The sequence below is a fragment of the Muscardinus avellanarius genome, assembly GCF_963383645.1.
Source record: "Muscardinus avellanarius genome assembly, chromosome: 5".
Classification (NCBI taxonomy): Eukaryota; Metazoa; Chordata; class Mammalia; order Rodentia; family Gliridae; genus Muscardinus; species Muscardinus avellanarius.
The window spans coordinates 75636867-75657055 of NC_137790.1; the positions used below are offsets into that span (position 1 = coordinate 75636867).

General features: G+C 40.8%; 1 protein-coding gene across 3 annotated transcripts in view; it reads right to left on the reverse strand.

Moving 5' to 3' along the window:
• FYTTD1 (forty-two-three domain containing 1) overlaps positions 1-20189 on the reverse strand; it is a gene marked incomplete at both ends in the record, with an annotated part of 38856 nt that overhangs the window by 17609 nt on the left and 1058 nt on the right. For all 3 annotated transcript variants that reach the window (XM_080696373.1, XM_080696372.1, XM_080696371.1), the window contains 2 exons: positions 1736-1884; positions 7802-7930. In XM_080696373.1, the coding sequence (XP_080552499.1) occupies positions 1736-1884; positions 7802-7930 (278 nt within the window). The remainder of the gene's footprint in view (positions 1-1735; positions 1885-7801; positions 7931-20189) is intronic.

Genomic DNA, 20189 nt, shown 5'->3' on the forward strand with positions numbered 1-20189 from the left:
ACTAACATACTAAATGAAGGGATATGGAACCATGTATCAAAATAAATGTATGAAAAAAAAAACAAAGGTGATTATAACAGTGAAATTAAACTAGAAATGGCTAGAGGGGAGAACAAAATTCAGTATAATCAAAAAAGCACATGAAATGTTTACTTTCCATTCTTCCACATATGTAATTAAATCTGTCATTAAAACCTAATTGAGAGCCGGGTGTGATGACACACATTTGTAATCCCAGCATTTAGGAGGCTGAGAAAGGAGGATCACAGTTTGCAAACAGCCTCTGCTACTTAACTCAGTGAGGCCCTCTGCAACTCAGTGAGACCCTGTTTCCTAATAAGTTATATATATATATGTGTGTGTGTGTGTGCGTGTGTGTGTAGTATGGTATATATATGCTATATATACTATACACACACACGCACACACACACATATAAATATATAATATATATATGTGGTACTGGGGTTCCTGGCAACCCTTCTACCTCTGGGTTATACTCCCAGACCTATTTTATATATATATATTTTTTTTTATTTGGAAACAGGGTCTCTTAAGCCACCGAGGCTGGCTTCGAACCTGTGCGATCCTCCTGTCTCCGCCTCCCAAGTGCGGGGATTACAAGTGTGCGTCACCACGCCCAGCCATATGGACCATATTTAATACCTTATCTGAACTCCCCAATTATTTTAAGCATATAAGAGCTTCAGAGCTGGGCCTGGTGGTGCATGCTTGTAATCCTAGCATTTGGCCTTTTTTTTTTTTTTTTTTTAAAAAAAAAAGGGGTTCTTTTTTTTGTCTTTTTTTTTTTTAAACCAGAGATCGAACCCAGAGCGCCACACCTGCAAAGCAAGTGCTTTTCCACTGAGTTACATCATGGCCCCTAATCCTAGCATTTGGGAGGCTAAGACAGGAGGATCGCAGTTTGAAGAGAGCCTCAGTTAGTAAGTCCCTTTGCAATTCATGAGACCCTGTTTCAAAATAAAGAATAAAAATAGGGCTGGGAGTGTAGTTTGGAGGTAAAATGCCCCTGGATTCCATCCCCAGTACCATTAAAAAGAAAGGGGGGGGGAGAAAAAATAGGGCTGGGGTGTAGCTAGGAGGTAGAATGCTCCTTGGGGGTTCAATCCCCAGTCCCACACATAAAACTGTATACAGGAAGATGTGTGTGTAAATTGTATACAAATACTATCCTTTTTTTTTTTTGCAGTATTCTGAGCAACACCCCCAGCCCCCAGTTCCATCCCCAATAAGGAGGAAGGAAGGAAGGAGAGAGAAAAACAAGGCTGAGGATGTAGCTCAAAAGTAGAATGAGCTGGGTGTGGTGGTGCTCACTTGTAATCCCAGCATTCGGGGAGGCTAAGACCAGAGGATCACGGTTCAAGGACAGCCTCAGATATTAGTGAGGCCCTTCGCAACCTAGTGAGACCCTGTTTCAAAAACCCAGTACCACACACACACACACAAAAATCAGTAAGGTGTGGTGGCACAATGCCTGTAATCTTAGTACCTGGGAGGCTAAGAGAAGAGGATCACAGGTTTGAGGATAGCCTCAGCAACTTAGCAGGACCCTGTTTCAAAATAAAAAATAAAGAGGACTGGGGGTATACTTCAGAGGTAGAATTCAATCTCCAGTACCAAAAATAAAATAAAATGTTCTCTCAAGCTTGTTCATAAAACTATTAGTACCAATAAAGGAAAAAGTATCTGACCCAGGATTACACCATTATCCTACCTTGTCACTAAGAGGTGGACGATTCATAGGACTAATTCCTTTTCGAATTCCAGTAGCTTTTCTAGCTGCAAGGCCAGTAATAACTCCATAAGGACGTCTCTTTCCAGGCATTACTCTTCCTCTACGGCTCAAACTAGTTTTAACAAAACCTGTAGAAGTAAAAAAAAAAAAAAAAAAAAGAAACAATGCTAGACATGTGGTATACACTTGGACACTTAGGAGGATGAAGGAGGAGGACCTCAAATTTGAGGCCAGTCTAGACAACTTAATAAAACCCTATCTCAAAATAAAATAAGGGATATGAATGTAGGTCAGTGTCAGAGCACCCCTAGTTCAATCTCAAATCCCTCCCACCCCAATGCCCCTGGGTTCAATATCCAGTTCCACAAAATAGAGTGGATAGGAGGTTTTTGTTTGGGAGGGGTTCTTCTGTAGGTGGTACTGGGAAGTGAACACAAGGATGCTCTACCATTCAGCATAGCCCCACCCCCTTTTCTTTTACTTTGAAGCAGGGTCTTGCAGGGCATGGTGGTGTATACTTGTAATCTCAGTACTTGGAGACTGAGATAGGAGGATCGCAGGTTAGTGCCCACCTCAGCTACTTAGGGAGGCCCTTTGCAACTCAGTGAGGCACTGTTTCAAAATAAACAAAAATAGGGCTGGGGATGTAGCTTGGAGGTAGAATGTTTCTGGGTTCAATCTCCAGTACTACCAAAAAAAAAAAATTCTTTGCAGGTTGCCACTAACCTGTAACCCTCCTGTCTCAGCCTCCCAAGTACTAGGACTACAGGCATGCACCACCATTCCTGGCTTAAAATATTTCATTTTAAACAGGAAATAAAAGCCACATTGGAAAGAGTTCTGTGTTTATACTAGATTGCAAAGAAATCTGTGTTTATACATATTAAATTATATAAATAATTCTCACATATCCTTCCTCTCTACCAATTCCTTCTGTCATTACTTTCTCAACAGGACAATCTAGACCATACCTGTGGAATATGGTAGCCAGAAGTATATGGCTTGTGTATGTGTGTTTGATGCTGGGGATCCAACTTAGAAAGTGATGAATGCTAGGCAGGAGTTCTACCACTGAGCCAAATCCCCAGGTCCCATCCCATATATGGTTACTGAATACTAGAATATTACTAGTCTGAATTGAGATGTTAAAAATAAAACAGTAAGCCGAGTGTGGTGGCGCACGTTTGTAATCCCAGCATTCAGGAAGCTGAGACAGGAGGATTAGAGTTCCTGGAGAGCTTCAGCTACCTAGTGAGGCCCTCCGAAACTTGGTGAAACCCTGTTTCAAAATAAAGAATAAAAAATAGGGCAGGGGGGTGTAGCTCAGAGGTTGAATGCCCCTGGGTTCCACTACCAGACTCGCAAAAAAAAAAAAAAAAAAAAAAGTAAGCCAGGCGTGGTGGCGCACGCTTGTAATCCCAGCATTTGGGAGGCTGAGACAGGAGGATTGCAGCTCGCAGACAACTTCAGCTACTTAGTGAGGCTCTCTGCAACTCAGTGAGACCCTGTTTCAAAATAAAGAATAAAAAACAGGGCTGGGGGTATATCTTGGGAGGTAGAATGCCCCTGGATCAATCTCCAGTACCATGAAAGAAAAAAAAAAAAAAAGCCGGGTGTGGTGACACACACTTCGCAGGCTGAGACAGGAGGATCGCACAGGTTTGAAGACAGCCTCAGCTACTTAGTGAGGCTCTCAGCAACTTAGTGAGACCCTGTTTCCAAATAAAATATAAATTAGGTCTAGGAGGTTCAGAGGTAGAAAGCCCCTGGGTTCCACCCCCAGTACCACCAAAAAAATAAATAAATAAAAAGAAAGTTCTATTACTTCATATTAATTATGCTAAAATAATGTTACTTTTGATACTAAATAAGATCTAGTATTAATATGTAACTAACATTTTATTTATATTAAATAGTGCTTCTCTAGAGTAGCATCACTATTTCACTCCCATTTACTTATTACTAAATTGTAATCTAAATTCTTTACTTTTGCCGGGCGTGGTGGTGCACGCTTGTATTCCCCGTGCTTGGGAGGCTGAGGCAGGAGGATCGCACAGGTTCAAAGCCAGCCTCAGCTACTTAGTGAAGCTCTTAACAACTTAGTGAGACCCTGTTTCCAAATAAAATATAAATAGGTCTGGGAGTATAGCCCGGAGGTAGAAAGCCCCTGGGTTCCATTCCCAGTACCACCAAAAATTAAAAATTAAAAAAAATAAATTCCTTACTTTTAGCCATATCTATTCAAATGTGTGTGTGTGTGTGTGTGTGTGTGTGTGTGTGTATGGGGGGGGTACTGAACCCAGGGACATTCTACCTCCGAGTTATACCCCCAGTCGGATTTTATTTTTTTCTATTCTGAAACAGGGTCTTACTAGGTTGATAAGAGTCTCACTACTTGCCAAGGTTGGCAACAAAAACCTGTGATCTTTCTGTCCCAGCCTCCCAAGTACTGGGATTACAAGCATGCGCCACCACACTTAGCTTCAAATTGCTTTTGCTGAAATCTTCAATGAGTGCCAATGGACATAATTTAATCTCTGTGACACTGTAACATTACTGACTATGCTTTCCCATTATGTATCTTACCAATTTAAATTTTTTCTAGCCAGGTGTGGTGGTGGCGGCATACGCTTGTAATCCCAGCATTTGGGAAGCTGAAAAGGAGGATCATGGTTGAGGACAACCTCAGCTACTTAGTAAGGCCCTTTGCAACTCAGTGAGACCTTATTTCAAAATAAGGAATAAAGCCTGGAGTGGTGGCCCATGCTTGTAATCCCAGCATTCGGGAGGCTAAGACCGGAGGATTGCAGTTTGCAGACAGTCTCAGCTACTTAGTGAGACCCTGTTTCAAAATAAAGAATAAAAAATAGGGCAGGGGGTACAGTTTGGAGGTAGAATGCCCCTGGGTCCCATCCCCAGACCTGCCAAAAAAAAAAAAAAAAAAAAAAAAAAAAAAAAAAAAAAAAGGTCTGGGAGTGTAGCCCAGAAATAGAAAGCCCCTGGGTCCCACCCTTAACACCATAAAGAAAATTAAAAAAAAAAAAAATTATATTCAAGGTACAGAGTTAAGACTTCATTCGCTTATTTGTGCAGCAATCAAAAATCATAATGAGCTGAGCGTGGTGGCACAGGCTTGTAAACCCAGCATTCAGGAGGCTAAGACAGTAGAATCAAGTTCACAGACAGCCTCAGCTACTTAGTGAGGCCCTTTGCAACTCAGTGAGACTCTGTTTCAAAATAAAGAATAAAAAATAGGACTGGGAGTGTAGCTTGGAGGTCGAATGCCCCTGGGTTCTATCCCAGTACTGCAAGAAAAAAAAATCAATGAGTACATACCAATGCCTCTCTGATCTGTCACACCTGTTCTCTTACCTCAAACTAACATCCTCACTGACATTACAACGTAGAAATCTAAATTTCTACCAGCCAGTCAGAGTTTAAAATAATCCCATGTCTCTCTACACATTCAGTAACCGCAGGAACTGTTCTATTTTAATTCATTGCATGTAAGCAGAGAAAACAACAAAGTAGTAGTTCAATCTTATGATAGCCCAAGCTGTCCCTAGATATCATTTATTTTAAGGCTTAGATCATAACTATCATAAAAGGAAAGTTTTTCTATTCCTCCATGGACCACAGCATATTTTACCTTATCTATTAAATCACTTCTAATGTTTCAAAATAAAAACAGGCCTGGGTGTATAGTCAGAGGTAGAATGCCCCTAAATTCTCTAATACCACAAAAAAAATAAAATAAAAAAATTAATGATAGTAACTTTATATGTCTGGAGAACTTGGTCAGTTCAAAGCATTTAAAATACTAGTGAACTTTATTTCTGCTTTCTGTGAATGCTAAATAGTTATGTATATGTATATACATATACACACATATATTATAAAATGTGAAATATAAAATTAGCATGCTGAATAAAAAACCTTTAAATATAAATTGAGATCAAGTATTCATTTGAAACAGCTACATACTTATCACAAAATTTACTAGTTTAGGTTCAACTATTCAATAATATTTTTTTTCTTTTGCAGTATTGAAGAGTTTACAGTACCTGAGCAGCTGGGATTAGATGAGTGAACCATCATGCCCAGCTATAGATGTATTTTGAGGATATTAACTGTTAAATGTAGGATTATAGCCAGGCATGGTGGCACATGCTTGTAATCCCAGCACTTGGGAGTCTTGAGACTGGAAGATTGCAGTTCACAGACAGCCTCAGCTACTTAGTGAAGCTCTCTGCAATTTACTGAGACCATGTTTCAAAATAAAGAATAAAATAAGAGGGCAAGGGATGTAACTTGGAGGTCAAACGTCCCTGGGTTCCATCCCCAGATCCGCAAAAAAAAAAAAAAAAAAAAAAAAAAAATTAGGATTATGTTCAACATACTGGAAATTACCTTTTGCTTTTTAACTACATAGAAAAGTAACTAAGAAGTAAGTCTGGTGCAAGTTTGTAATCCCAGTATACTTGGGAGGCTGAGACAGGAGGATTACACAGCCAACCTCAGTTACTTAGTGAGGCCCTTGCAACTTAGCAAGACCCTGTTTCAAAAGAAATAAAAAATAGGGCTGGGGGCTGACACAGGAGGATTCCAAGTTCTAGGCCTTGGCAACATTGGCAACTCAACCAGATCCTATTTTCTCTCTTTCCTCCTTCTTTCCTTCCTCTCCTGCACTCCTCTGTTCTCCTTTCTTTCTTTTTTTTCCCCTAGTACTGGGGACTAAACCCAGGTGCATTCTACCTCTAAGCTAACCCCTAGCTCTTTTTTTTAATATTCTCTTTCTTTCCCTCCCCCCCCCTCTTTTTGTAGTACCAGGAATGAAACCCTGGCATTCTTACCCGAGTGACACCCCCAGCTCTATTTAAGGTCAAGAGTCTCAAGGTAGGGGCTGTGGTTGTAGCTCAGTGGTAATAAGGCATGCCTAGCATGCTCAAGGCCCTGAATTCAATCCTCAGCAATGCAAAAGAAAACAAGAGTCTAGAGATTTTAAATTTTTTTCTGTACTGGGGATCAAAACCAAGGAAAGTATACCTCAGAATGACACCCCACCCCTTTTGATTTTTTTTTTTTTTTTTTTTGTGGTACTGGGGTTCCTGGAAGCCCTTCTACCTCCTGGCTACACTCCCAGACCTATTTTTATATTTTTATGTGGAAACAGGGTCTCTTAAGCCAGCGTGGCTGGCTTTGAACCTGCGCGATCCTCTGGTCTCACCCTCCCAAATGCTGGGAATACAAGTGTGCGCCACGATGCCTGGCTAACTCAGTATTTTTAAATACTTTTAAGGAACAGTGTTATCAACTACAGTGAGACCCTGTTTCAAAATAAAGAAAAAAAAATTGGGCTGGGGGTGTAGCTGGGCGGTAGAATGCCCCTGGATTCCACCCCCAATACTGCAAATAAATAAATATATAATTAAAAAATAGAGTGTAGTGGTACACACCTGCAATCCTAAAACTTGGTAGGCTGGGAAGGAACGATCACAGGTTCAAGGCCAGACTCAGTAATTTATTTTATATTTATTTATTTATTTATTTATGTGTGTGTGTGTGTGTGTGTGTGTGTGTGTGTGTGTGTGTGTGTGTGTTTTACTGGGAATGGAACCCAGGGCTTTCTACCTATGGGCTACACTCTCTTACCTATTTTATACTGTATTTGGAAACAGAGTCTCACTAAGTTGCTGAAAGCCTCACTAAGTAGCTGAGGCTGGCTTTGAACCAGCGTGATCCTCCTGTCTCAGCCTTTCAAGTACTGGAATTACAACTGTGTGCCACCATGCCCGGCCAGCCTCAGTAATTTAGCAAGACTCTGTTTCAAAATAAAAAATAAAATAGGGCTGGGGGTGTAGCTCAGAAGTAGAATGTCCCCGGGTTCAATCTCTAGTACAAAAAATAAATAACCCAAGAAGAGAGGAAATGTAAACCACAAAGGACACCGATGTATATTCTCCAGATTTTAAATATATACTAAAGATAGTATACTAAGAATCCACAGATAGCAGTGTATTATTAAAGCTTTCTTTCAAAACTTACCAGAATTTTGTTGTATTCCCCACCGTACTCTCATCTTGAATTGCCGGCTACTACTTTGCTGGAGTCTTCTATTTAGTCTTGGAAAATTCTGCTTCTTTCCTTCCTTTCGATTCAATTTGATAATATCATCTACAATAGAGAAAAGGACACAAGTATTTCCATTTTAATTTACTTACTCAGTCTCATTTTCTAGTTAATATGTTTTCTATGTTCCTAACTCCTTTTCTACTTTGAAAGTACTTCTCTAAGAAGATCATGATATAAAGACCAAATCAGCCATTTTACTTAGTGTTCTGAAGGACATTTTTTGTAGGAAAAGTTCGTCAATAGCCCAAAGCAGATCTACCAACTAATGAAGAATTCTACTATATACAGCACTTCCTTTTTTTTTTTTTTTTAACAGTACTGAGGACTGAACCCAAGGGAATTCTACTCCAAGCTATACCTCCATCCCTATTTTTTATTTTGAAACAGGGTCTCACTAAGTTTCAGAAAGCCTAAATAGCTGAGGCTGGCCATGAACCTGTTGATCCTTCTGTCTCAACCTCCCAAGTACTGGGATTACAAGCATACGCACCATGCCTAGCTTTCTTTTTTATTTTATTTTGAAATAGTCTCAGTAAATTTCAGAAGGTCTCCTAAGTTGCTGAGGCTGTGATTCTCCTGCCTCAGCCTCCCAAGAACTGCAATTATAGGTATATGCTACCATATCCAGGTCATATAGCACTTCTTTCCTAATGCATGTAAATAAACAAAAACTTATTTGTAAAAATTATTCATGTTAGCCAGGCATGGTGGCGCAAGCTTGTAATCCCCGCATTAGGGAGACTGAGACAGCAGGATCACTGTTCGCAGATGGCCTCAGCTACTTAGTGAGGCCCTTTGCAACTCAATAAGACTCTGTTTCAAAAAACAAAACCAAAAAAAAAAAAAAATAGAGCTGGGCATGGTGGCATACTCTTGAAAACCCAACATTTGGGAGGCTGAGACAGGAGGATCCTGGTTTGCGGTAGGCCTCAGCTACTTAGTGAGGCCCTTTTAAACTCAGTGAGACTCTGTTTCAAAATAAATAATGAAAAATAGAACTGGTGGTGTAGCTTGAAGGTAGACTGCCCCTGGATAACAGCCCCAGTACCAAAATAAATGAGTAAATAAATAATTAAAAAATAGGGCTGGGGCGTAGCTTGTGTAGCTTGGAAATAGAATGCCCATGGCTTCCATCCCCAATACTGCAACCAAAAAAAAAAAAAAAAAAAAAAGAGTAAAAAATTGGGCTGGGCATGTAACAACAACAACAAAAAAGAATACAAATTATTCATATATTCTTGCTTTCAATAATCATGGAGAAGTCTCCATTTTTTTTTTTGGTTTGTTTTGTTTTGGTAGTACTGAGGGTGGAACCCAGGAGCATTCAACTTCTGAGCTACATTCCTGGCCATTTTTTATTCTTTATTTCAAAACAGGGTCTCTCTGAGTGGCAAAGTGCCTCACTAAGTAGCTGAGGTTGTCCGCGAACCATGATCCTCCTGTCTCAGCTTCCCAAATGCTGGGATTACAAGCATGTGCCACCATGCCTGGCTACAAGTCTCCATATTTAAAAGATGGCCACAGTTTGGTAAAACCAGATAGACAAAATATAAGTAAATCATCCACTACATATCAAATTTCTAAATTCATCTCAAATCAACATTTATTGAGTGTATACTTTGTACAATTAATGTTAAGTGGAAGTCTCTGCTATAATGGAAACAAACAAAAATACTAAGTTTGTCTTCTCAATTAGTTTAAAAGTACTGATGAAGATCAAAAAATAGCAAATACAAAATTAAACAAGCACCATAATAAAGATATAGTATAAAAATATACTACTGGTCCCTTCGACTCTAGCAAAGTCATACAGGGTTAGCTTATTTTTCTTTCTACACTGACCTGTAATTCTGGAAGTCTCATTTATTTTGAAAAATACTTTCAAACTATCCAAGGATTGATTGATTATTAATTAATATTTTTAGCAGTACTGAGGATCAAACCCAGGGGCATTCTATCGCCAAGCTACGCCCCCAGCCCTGTTTTTTTTTATTTTGAATCAGGGCCTAAATTGCAGAGGGCCTTACTAAGTATCTGAGGCTGAGTATTTTGAGGCTGGCCACAAAACTGTGATCCTATGTCTCAGCCTCCCAAATACTGAGATTACAAGGGTAAAACACCACGCCCGGCTCCAAGAATATTTCATAAATATCACATTGTACTAACACCGCAAAAGAATAATGTGAAGATCAGGAAACTAAATATACTATAGTTTCCTATTTATTTATTTTGTGGGTTTCTTTTTTTGGTGGTACTGTGGGTGGAACCCAGGGGGCTTTTCTACCTCCGGGCTATACTCACAGACCTATTTTATACTTTATTTGGAAACAGGGTCTCACTAAGTTGCTGAAGCTGGCTTCAAACCTGTGCGATCTTCCTGTCTCAGCCTCCCAAGGGCTGGGATTACAAGTATGCACCACCATACCCGGTTTACAGATTCCTATTTATATCTGCAAAAGGAAGTTACCAGAAACAATAATTATTTAAGAGATAAGGCTGGGCATGGTGGCTCATGCTTGTAATCTCAGTACTTGGGAGGCTGAGACAGGAGCATCACGGTTCATGGACAGCCTCAGCTACTTAGTGAGGCCCTTTGCAATTCAGTGAGACCTTGTTTTTTAAATAAAGAATAAAAAATAGGGCTGGGGGTGTAGCTCAAAGGTAGAATGGTCCTGGGTTCCATTCCTAATACAGCGTGTGTGTGTGTGTGTGTGTGTGTGTGCGCGCGCGCACACACACACACACACAAATAGAAAAAAAAAAGAAAACAAAAAGCCACTCTCTCCACAGTCCTAATTCCAATATTAACTTTTACTGTTGACAGAGTGAATAAACCAAAGAAATTGCTTAGCCAATGGCTTCCTAATAAAACTGATTAACCTTAATCATTTTTCCAAATTGCTTTCAGGACAAATAATATATGTCAACGGAATTAGTATTTTCTAAGTCAGAGAAGGAAACAAAGTAAAAGGATCATTTCTAACACCCAACCCATCTGTAATCTTTTACTCTCAATCATATTCAAAGATATATTCATATAAAATACTTCAAATCAGCCGGGTGTAGTGGCACACACTTGCAATCCCAGAATTTGGTAGGCTGAGACAAGAGGATCAAGGCTGGAGACAGTCAGCTACTTAGTGAGGCCATTTGCAACTCAGTGAGACCCTGTTTCAAAAAAAAAAGAACAAAACATAGAGCTGGGGGTATAGCTCAGAGGTAGAATGCCCCTGGGTCCCATCCTCAATACCACAAAAAAGAAAAAAGAAAAAAAAAAAAAGAAAAGCTAAAGACACTATTTACTTGGGAGGCCAAAAGATCAAAAGTTTGCCCTGCATAGTGGTGCATAGTGGTGCACGCTTTCATGCTTGGGAGGCGGAGACAGGAGGATCATGCAGGTTCGAAGCCAGCATTGCTGGCTTAAGAGACCCTGTTTCCAAATAAAAATATAAAAATAGGTCTGGGAGTGTAGCCTGGAGGTAAAAGGGTTTCCAGGAACCCCAGTACCACCAAAAAGAAAAAAGAAAAAATTAAAGTTTGAAGAGCTTCGTAACATAGGGAGGCCCCGTTTCAAAATATAAAAATAAATAAATAAGCCAGGCGCGGTGGCGCACGCTTGTAATCCCAGCATTCAGGAGGCTGAGACCTGGAGGATCATGGTTCGCAGACAGCCTCAGCTACATAGTGAGGCCCTTCTCAACTCAGTGAGACCCGGTTTCAAAATAAAGAATAAAAAATAGGGCAGGATGCCCCTGGGTTCCATCCCCAGACCCACAAAAATAAAATAAAATAAAATAAATAAATAGATAGTGCTAGGGAGACTGAGAGAGAAGGATAGCAGGTTGGACACCAGCCTTGGCAACTTAGTAATACACTTCATAACTTAATGAGACCCTGTTTTAGAATAAAAAATGAGCCAGGTGTGGTGGCCCACTCTTGTAATCCCAGCATTTGGGAGGCTGAGACAGGAGGATCATGGTTCCCCGGCAGCCTCAGCTACTACTTAGGCCCTTTTCAACTCAGTGAGACCCTGTTTCCAAACAGAATAAAAAATAGGGCTGGGGGTGCAGCTCGGAGGTAGAATGTCCCTGGATTCCATTCCAACCCCAGTACCACAAATAATAATAATAATAATAATAATAATAATAATAATAATAAAATAAAAAACTGGACGTAGTGATGTACTCCTGTAACCCCAGTACTTGAGACACTGAGACAGGAGGATCACAGGTTTGTGGCCAGCCGCAGGCACTTAATGAAGCCCTCTGCAATTTAGTAAGACCTTGTTTCAAAATAAAAAATAAAACAGAGCTGGGGGTATAGCTTGGAGGTAGAATGCCCCTGGGTTCAATCCCTAGTACCACAAAACAATAAGGCTGGGGCGGGGGTAGAGATAATGTTCCTCAATTCAATTTTTATTTTATTTATTTAATTTTTAATATTTTATTTTATTTATATGTGAAACATATTGAAAATGGTATACATTTAGACAGTGCTTGGTGCCCTCCCCCTGCCCCGTTTCCATCTCAACAATGAGTGTCCAGGTAAACCATGCTATATTTATACTTTTACACATATTCGGATGTAGCTTCTCTATTAATCAACCTATCTTCCTCTTTCTCTCCTATCTTCTTCCTCTCCTATCCTTCCATTCTAGCTTTGCTGAGATTTCCCCTCCATTGTCTGGAGTCCCTCTGATATTCCCACTATTCCCTAGTTTGGGCAGGATGCAGTTCGGGAAAGAGGAACTTTTTTACACTGTTGGTGGGAGTGTAAACTAGTTCAGCTGCTATGGAGATCAGTGTGGAGATTCCTTAGAAAACTGGGAATAGATCCATCAAATGATCCGGCTATACCACTCCTGGGTATCTTTCCAAAGGGGTTGAAATCAGAGAACTACAGTAACATATGCATACCCATGTTCATAGCAGCACAATTCGTAATAGCCAAAATATGGAACCAACCTAGGTCTCCATCAACAGATGAATGGATCGCAAAATTATGGGAAATATACACAATGGGATTCTATTCAGCTATAAAGAACAAAATCATGGCATTCACAAGAAGATGGAAAGACCTGGAAACATTATGTTAAGTGAGATCAGTCAAACACAGAAAGAGAAGGGACATATGTTTGCTCTAACAAATTTATTTTAATTTTTTTAATTTTTTATTTTTTTGGTGGTACTGGGGTTCCTGGAAGCCCTTCTACCTCCGGGCTACACTCCCAGGCCTATTTTATATTTTTATTTGGAAACAGGGTCTCTTATGCCAGCACAATCCTCCTGTCTCTGCCTCCTAAGCACGGGGACTACAAGTATGCACCACCAGGCCCAGCACAAATTCATTTTTAAATAAAAAGGTTTCAGCAGGGGGTGATGGCGCACACTTGTAACCCCAGCCCTTGGGAGGCTGACACAAGAGAATCACACAGGTTCAAAGCCAGCCTCAGCTACTTAGTGAGGCTCTCAACAACTTAGTGAGACCCTGTTTCCAAATTAAGTATAAAACAGGTCTAGGAGTATAGCCCAGAGGTAGAAAAGGCCCTGGGTTCCACCCCCAGTACTGAGGAGGTAGAAAAGGAGTAGGCAAGTAGGGAAGAGGCCTTGGTAGAAAAGCTTTATTTCCTGAGGGGCAAGGAATACTAATTAACTTCCAAGATGCCTAAAAAGAGACCAGCTCTTCCAAGGTTCAGAGATAAGAATGACCAAAGCTTCACAAAACCATCTGTTTACTAATCAACAAACCCAGGATACATCCCTGGAGCAAGCCTGACACCTCTACTGAAAGGAGACCCCTCAAAGGACATGCAAATACCCTATGCAAATTTTAAGAACTGCCTCCCAGACTCCAAGTAACAGAGGACATGCAGAGATATATAAACCCCTAGACCAGTCACCAGGACAGTTACCCAGTCTGGGAACCCCTCCCCGTTGGGGAGCTTTTCTCTCTCTTTCGCAGGTGGCATTAGCTTTGAGAGAAGGTGGGGTGCAACTGAAGGCACTTGGCCCGGGCTACACTTGGGTAGTGACCTGAAGGCCTCTGCTGGACATCAAGGTCAACCGGGGCCCCTAGGGGTGACCTGCACTACTTTTTTGGCAGATTGCGTGGACTTTGGGAGAAAGCAGCTTGCAACTGAAGGCATTTGGCTGGGGCTACCTTCAAGTATGGTCCTGAAGGCAGCTGCTGGGCATCAGAGTCCCGACAGCCCTTAGGGGTGTTCGGCCACTTTTCCCTATTCCCTGCTGTTTCCAATAAATTTCTTACTCCCCTTCCTGCCGTCTGTAGGTGTCATTCTTTGCTCGCTGCAGACAAGAATCCGGTAAGGAAACGCCGTGTTTCTTCTCAAGAAACCTCATTTATGCTGGGCGTGGTGGCACACACTTGTAATCCCAGCATTAGGGAGGCTGAGACCTGGAGGATCACGGTTCGAGGACAGCCTCAGCTACTTAGTGAGGCCCTCTGCAACTCAGTGAGACCCGGTTTCAAAATAAAGAATAAAAAATAGGGCAGGGGGTGTAGTTCAGAGGTCAAATGCCCCTGGGTTCCATCCCCAGACCCGCAAAAAAAAAAAAAAAAAACAAACTCATTTCAGTACCACCAAACAAACAAAAAGGTTTCACGAATATCAGATATATGAACATCTTAACTTTTTTTTTTTTTGGAGGGGGGTACTGGGGATTGAACCCAGGGGCATTCTATCTCCCTAGCTCTAGTTTATTTTTTATTTGAAACAGGGTTTCACTAGATTGCTGAGAGTCTTGCTACTTTGCCAAGACTTCGTTGAACCTATAGTCCTTTCTCAGCTTCTCAAGCACTGGTATTATTTTCGTGCACCACTGTGCCTGGCTAATAGGAACATCTTAAAACTGCCATTAAAAAGTTATTACTGCTGGGCATGGTGGCACACGCTTGTAATCCCCACGCTTGGGAGGCTGAGACAGGAGGATCGCACAGGTTTGAAGCAAGCCTCAGCTACTTAGTGAGGCTCAGCAACTTGGTGAGACCCTGTTTCCAAATAAAACATAAAATAAGTCTGGGAGTATAACTCGGAGGTAGAAAGCCCCTGGGTACCACCCCCAGTACCACCAAAGAAATAAAATAATAAATAAAAAATTGTTACTTAGCCGGGTGTGGTGGCGCACGCTTGTAATCCCCACATTGGGAGGCTGAGACAGGAGGATCGCACTGGTTCGAAGCCAGCCTCAGCTGGCTTAAGAGACCCTGTTTCCAAATTAAAAAAATATAAAACAGGTCTGGGAGTGTAGCCCGGAGGTAGAAGGCCCCTGGATTCCATCTCCAGTACCACCAAAAAAAAAAAAAAAAAAAAAAGTTGTTACTTATTCTACACTAGAAGTTAAAAACCTCAGTGCCTTGGGAGTATACCCAAAAGATTAATTTTTGTCTGGGGATCATTTTTAAGGAGAGATAAAGGGGGGTTGTTGGTTGGTTGTGGTGGTACATGCCTGCAATCCCAGTACTTGGGAGGCTAAGACAAGAGAATCACAGGTTTACAGTCAGCCTCAGCAACTTATAGTGAGGCTCTCTGCAACTTAATGAGACTGTTTCAAAATAAATAATAAAATAAGACTGAGAGTAGTTTAAAGGTAGAATGCTCTTGGGTTCAAAACCCAGTTCCACAAAAGGGGGGGGGGGGATAGAGAGAGGGAGGAGACAAAAACACCAGTAAAATTTCGACAGATTAGTTTTAAAAGAGAAAATATACAGTGTAAACTAAATATCTCAAAGCACATTATATATGAAAGTATTTTACATTAAAACACTATTTTTTATAAAAAAGTAATGTGATGAAATGAGAACAGAGTATTTTTAGAAAGTATTAGGTCAGTCAATAATCTAATACATAATGAGAGTTAGCATTCCATGAAGAATAAACTGACGAATGATGTAAAGGGAATTCACAAATCATGGTACTGGAAGAAGTAGGAAAATATTTTTTAAATTGTCATATAAAATGATATATTATGCTGGGAGTGGTGGAGCACACTTGTAATCCCCGCGCTTGGAAGGCTGAGACAGGAGGATCGCATAGGTTCAAAGCCAGACTCAGCTACTCATTGAGGCTCTTGGCAACTTAGTGAGACCATATTTTTCCAAATAAAGTATAAAATAGGTCTGGAAGTAGAAAGCCCCTGGGTTCCATCCTTAGTACCCCACACACACACACGATATATTATTTGATATATTGTACATCATGCTTATAACGAATGGTGTACTATGATTTGCATTTTTTCTTTACAATAATCCAAATAAATTTCTGTATGTTCTAGATATTTATTTATTTATTTATTGCGAGTCTGAGGATGGAACCCAGGGGCATTCCACCTCTGAGCTACACCCCTGCCCTATTTTTTAGTCTTTATTCTGAAACAGGGTCTCACTGAGTTGCAAAGGGCCTCACTAAGTAGCTGAGGATGTCCGCAAAATGCAATACTCAGGTCTCAGCCTCCCAAATGCTGGGATTACAAGCATAGGCCACCATTCCGGCTTGTTTTAGATCTTCAAAGTACCATCATTTATTTAGCACCTTCCACAGATACTATACCACATTTTTTATTTACATTATTTATTTTTGCTTTGTGGAAACTTTTTTAAGTAGATGTTCTCTTTACTTTAGAGAAGAAAACTTTAATGAGATCCAGAGGTATTATAATCAAATGACCTTAAAAGGCAGATATATGTAACTCTAAAACTTAAATCTCAACTATAATCTATATCTTATTGTTCTTTATTGCTTTTATGTAGTTATACAAATCTAAGGATCTTACAGTCTTTAGTGATTGTAATTTTACTTGATCTTCATATTTTCTAAAACTTCCTGAGGTACATTTATTTTTCAATTTTTTTATTGGTGCATTGTATTCATGCCTTAACGGGATGCATATTTAAACACTTTAGAGGCAGACCCGATGGCGCACACCTATAATGCCAATACCTGGGAGACTGAGACAAGAATACTGCAGGTACAAGGGCAGCTTCAGCAAGTAGTGAGACTCTCACCAACTATGTGAGGTCATCTCCATATTTAGAAATAAAATCAGGCTGGGGGTATAGCTTGAAGATAAGAATGCCTCTGGGTTCAATCTCCAGTAAAAAATAAAAATAAAAACTTTATTATCTAAATCCTCACACAAGTTTAATAAATTATCATGTCAGAAAAAAGTGTGTGTGTGTGTGTGTGTGTGTGTGTGTGTGTGTGTGTGTGTTACTGGGGGCTGAACCCAGGAGCATTGTACCTCTCATCTACAACTTCAGCACCATTTTATTTTTTATTTTGAAACAGGGTCTCACTAGGTCGCTGAGTCTTGTTAAATTGTTTGAGGCTGTCATCAAACATGTGATCCTCCTGCCTAAGCCTCTAAAGTATTTCAATTACAGGCATGTACCACTGTGCCCAGATAGAAAGAAGTCTTCTGGCCCTGTGTAGTGGTGCATGCTTGTAATCCCAGTACTTGGCATGCCGAGATAGGAGAATTATAGGTTTGAGGACAGCCTCAGCAAGTAGTGAGAATCTCATTAACCTAGTGAGACCCTGTTTCTAAGTAAGAAATAAAATCAGGCTGGGAGTATAGCTCAAAGGTAGAATGTCTCTGGGTTTAATTCCAGAAAGAAGGAGGAGGAAGAGGAAGGGAGGAAGAAAGAAAGAAAGAGAAATTTTCTAATCTAAAAGAAAATGGCAGCCAGGCATGGTGGCGCACACTTGTAATCCCAGCATTCGGGAGGTGAGACCGGAGGATAGTGATTCGTGAACAGCCTCAGCTACTTAGTGAGGCCCTTTGCAACTCAGTGAGACCTGGTTTCAAAATAAAGATAAAAAATAGGGCAGGGGGTGTAGCTCGGAGATCAAATGCCCCTGGGTTCCATCCCCAGTCCCCCCCAAAAAATAATGAAATGGCTTTCTCTTATCCATTGAGTAAACAGGGGAGTAATAGAAGAAAAAACAGGTTCTTCCAGAGCTGTTAGTTATATATGTAACAGTAACTGAAACAGTAGTAAATGAGTACCAACAGGCATTGTTCTCATGTATATTCAGTTAATTTTCATAGCATGCTATGAAATAAACATTATTATTATTATGTGTTTGTGTGTGTGGTACTGGAGATTGAACCCAGGGGCATTCTACCTCTGAGCTATACCCCCAGCCTTATTTTGAGACAGGGTCTCACCGACTTACAGAGGGCCTTGATAAGTTGCTGCAGCTGTCCTTGAACCTGAGATCCTTCTGTCTCAGTCTTCCCAGTATTGAAAGTACTGAGATCACAACATATGCTAACAGGTCAGGAAAAATAAGCATTGTTATTGCCATTTTCTAATTAAGAAACCGAGACATGACAAGTCCAGTTATTAGTAAACTTAGATTTATTTATTTATTTGGTGGTACTGAGGATGGAACCCAGGGGCATTTTACCTCTGAGATATACCCCCAGCCCTATTTTTTTTAATTCTTTATTTTGAAACGGTCTCATTGAGTTGCAAAGGGCCTCACTAAGTAGCTGAGGCTGTCCACAAACCTTGATCCTCCTGTCTCAGCCTCCCAAATGCTGGAATTACAAGCGTGTGCCACCACAGCCAGTTCAGTAAACTTAAATTTCTACATGAATACTAACATAAACCTGTTAGAGCTACAATTTAAAACAAAACTCAGAAAAATCAGATTCTAAAACTTGCACAGACCTGGTGAGATGAAATATTCACAACGCATAATAATTATAAGAGATTATCATCTCTGCATCATTTTTTTTCTTTTCTTTTTTTTTAGTTGTGTGTGGTACTCGGGATTGAACCCTGGGGCATTCTACCTCAAGCTACACCCCCAACCCTATTTTTTATTCTTACTTTGAAATAGAATCTCACTAAATTGCAGAGGACCTCCACTAAGTAGCTGAGACTCAGCGAACCATGATCCTCCTGTCTCAGCCTCCCAAATGCTGGGATTACAACTGTGCGCCACCACATTTGACTCAGAAAAAAACACTATTACTATCACCTTTTTACAAGAGGCACTGACAATTTGTTGAGGGTCACATATGGCTAGTAAGTGGCAGAAGCAGATCTTCACTAAGAATGGATCTGGATTCTATGCTGTTGGGTTTCTTTTGTTTGGTACTGGGGATTGGACACAAGGCCATTCTACCTCTGAGCTACACTCCCAGCCTCCTCCCTCTTCTTTTTTGGTTTATGTTGGGACTGAACCCAGGGGCATTCTACCTCTGAGCTACAACCCCCAGTCCTATTTTATATTTTACTTGGAAACAGTCTAAGTTGTTGAGGGCCTAAACTATTGAGATTGACTTTGAACCTGCGATCCTCCCATCTCAGTGTCCCAAAGCACTGGGATTACAGGTGTGCACCACCAGCCTGGCCTTCCCCCTCCCCCCACTATTCTACCTCCAAGCTACAGCCCCAGTCCTATTTTTTTAGTCTTTTTAGTTTTGAAACAGGGTCTCACTGAGTTGCAAAGTAGCTGAGGCTATCCATGAACCCCGATTCTCAGATCTCAGCCTCCCCAATGCTGGGATTACAAGCATGCACCACCATGCCCTGCCAACCTGGTTTATTTTTGAAACAGGGTCTAAGGTGCTGAGACTGGCCTTGAACCTGAAATCCTATCTCAGCCTCCAAAGTACTGGGCTAACAGGCCAGAGCCACCACACCCTGCCCATGCTGTTTATCACTAGGAGTAAAATCCTCATGGGGTTATTATGAAGACACAGGGAGACAACACATACAAAATCTTAATCCTGCGTCCTGTGCCTGGCAGGTAGTAAACACTCAATAGCCACTGTTACACAATTTCTTGACTTTGACTCAGAAAAGTCTTCATTTCTCCCAAGTTTACTACTTATTAGCAGTTAGCCAAATCTTAAAGTCAACTGCTATTTATTTTTCCAGATTCTGGAGGCATTCTACCTCTGAGCTACACCCCTGGCCCTATTTTAGTTTTATTTTGAAACAGGGTCTCGCTAAAATGTTGAGTCTTGCTTAAATGCTGAGGCTGTCCTTAAACCTGCAATCCTCCTGTCTGTCTCCCAACTACTGGAATTACAGGGTGTGCGGCCACACTCGGAAATATTATTTCTGATAGTTTAGTTAATTCACACATGGAGTTTCAATTTGTGGCAATCCTAAAAACCAAGTGTTCTTTTGACTTTTGATCAAGAATTTCCCCTAGACAAGCCGGGCGTGGTGGCACAGGCTTGTAATCCCTGCGCTTGGGAGGCTGAGACAGGAGGATCACGCATGTTCGAAGCCAGCCTCAGCTGGTTTAAGAGACCCTGTT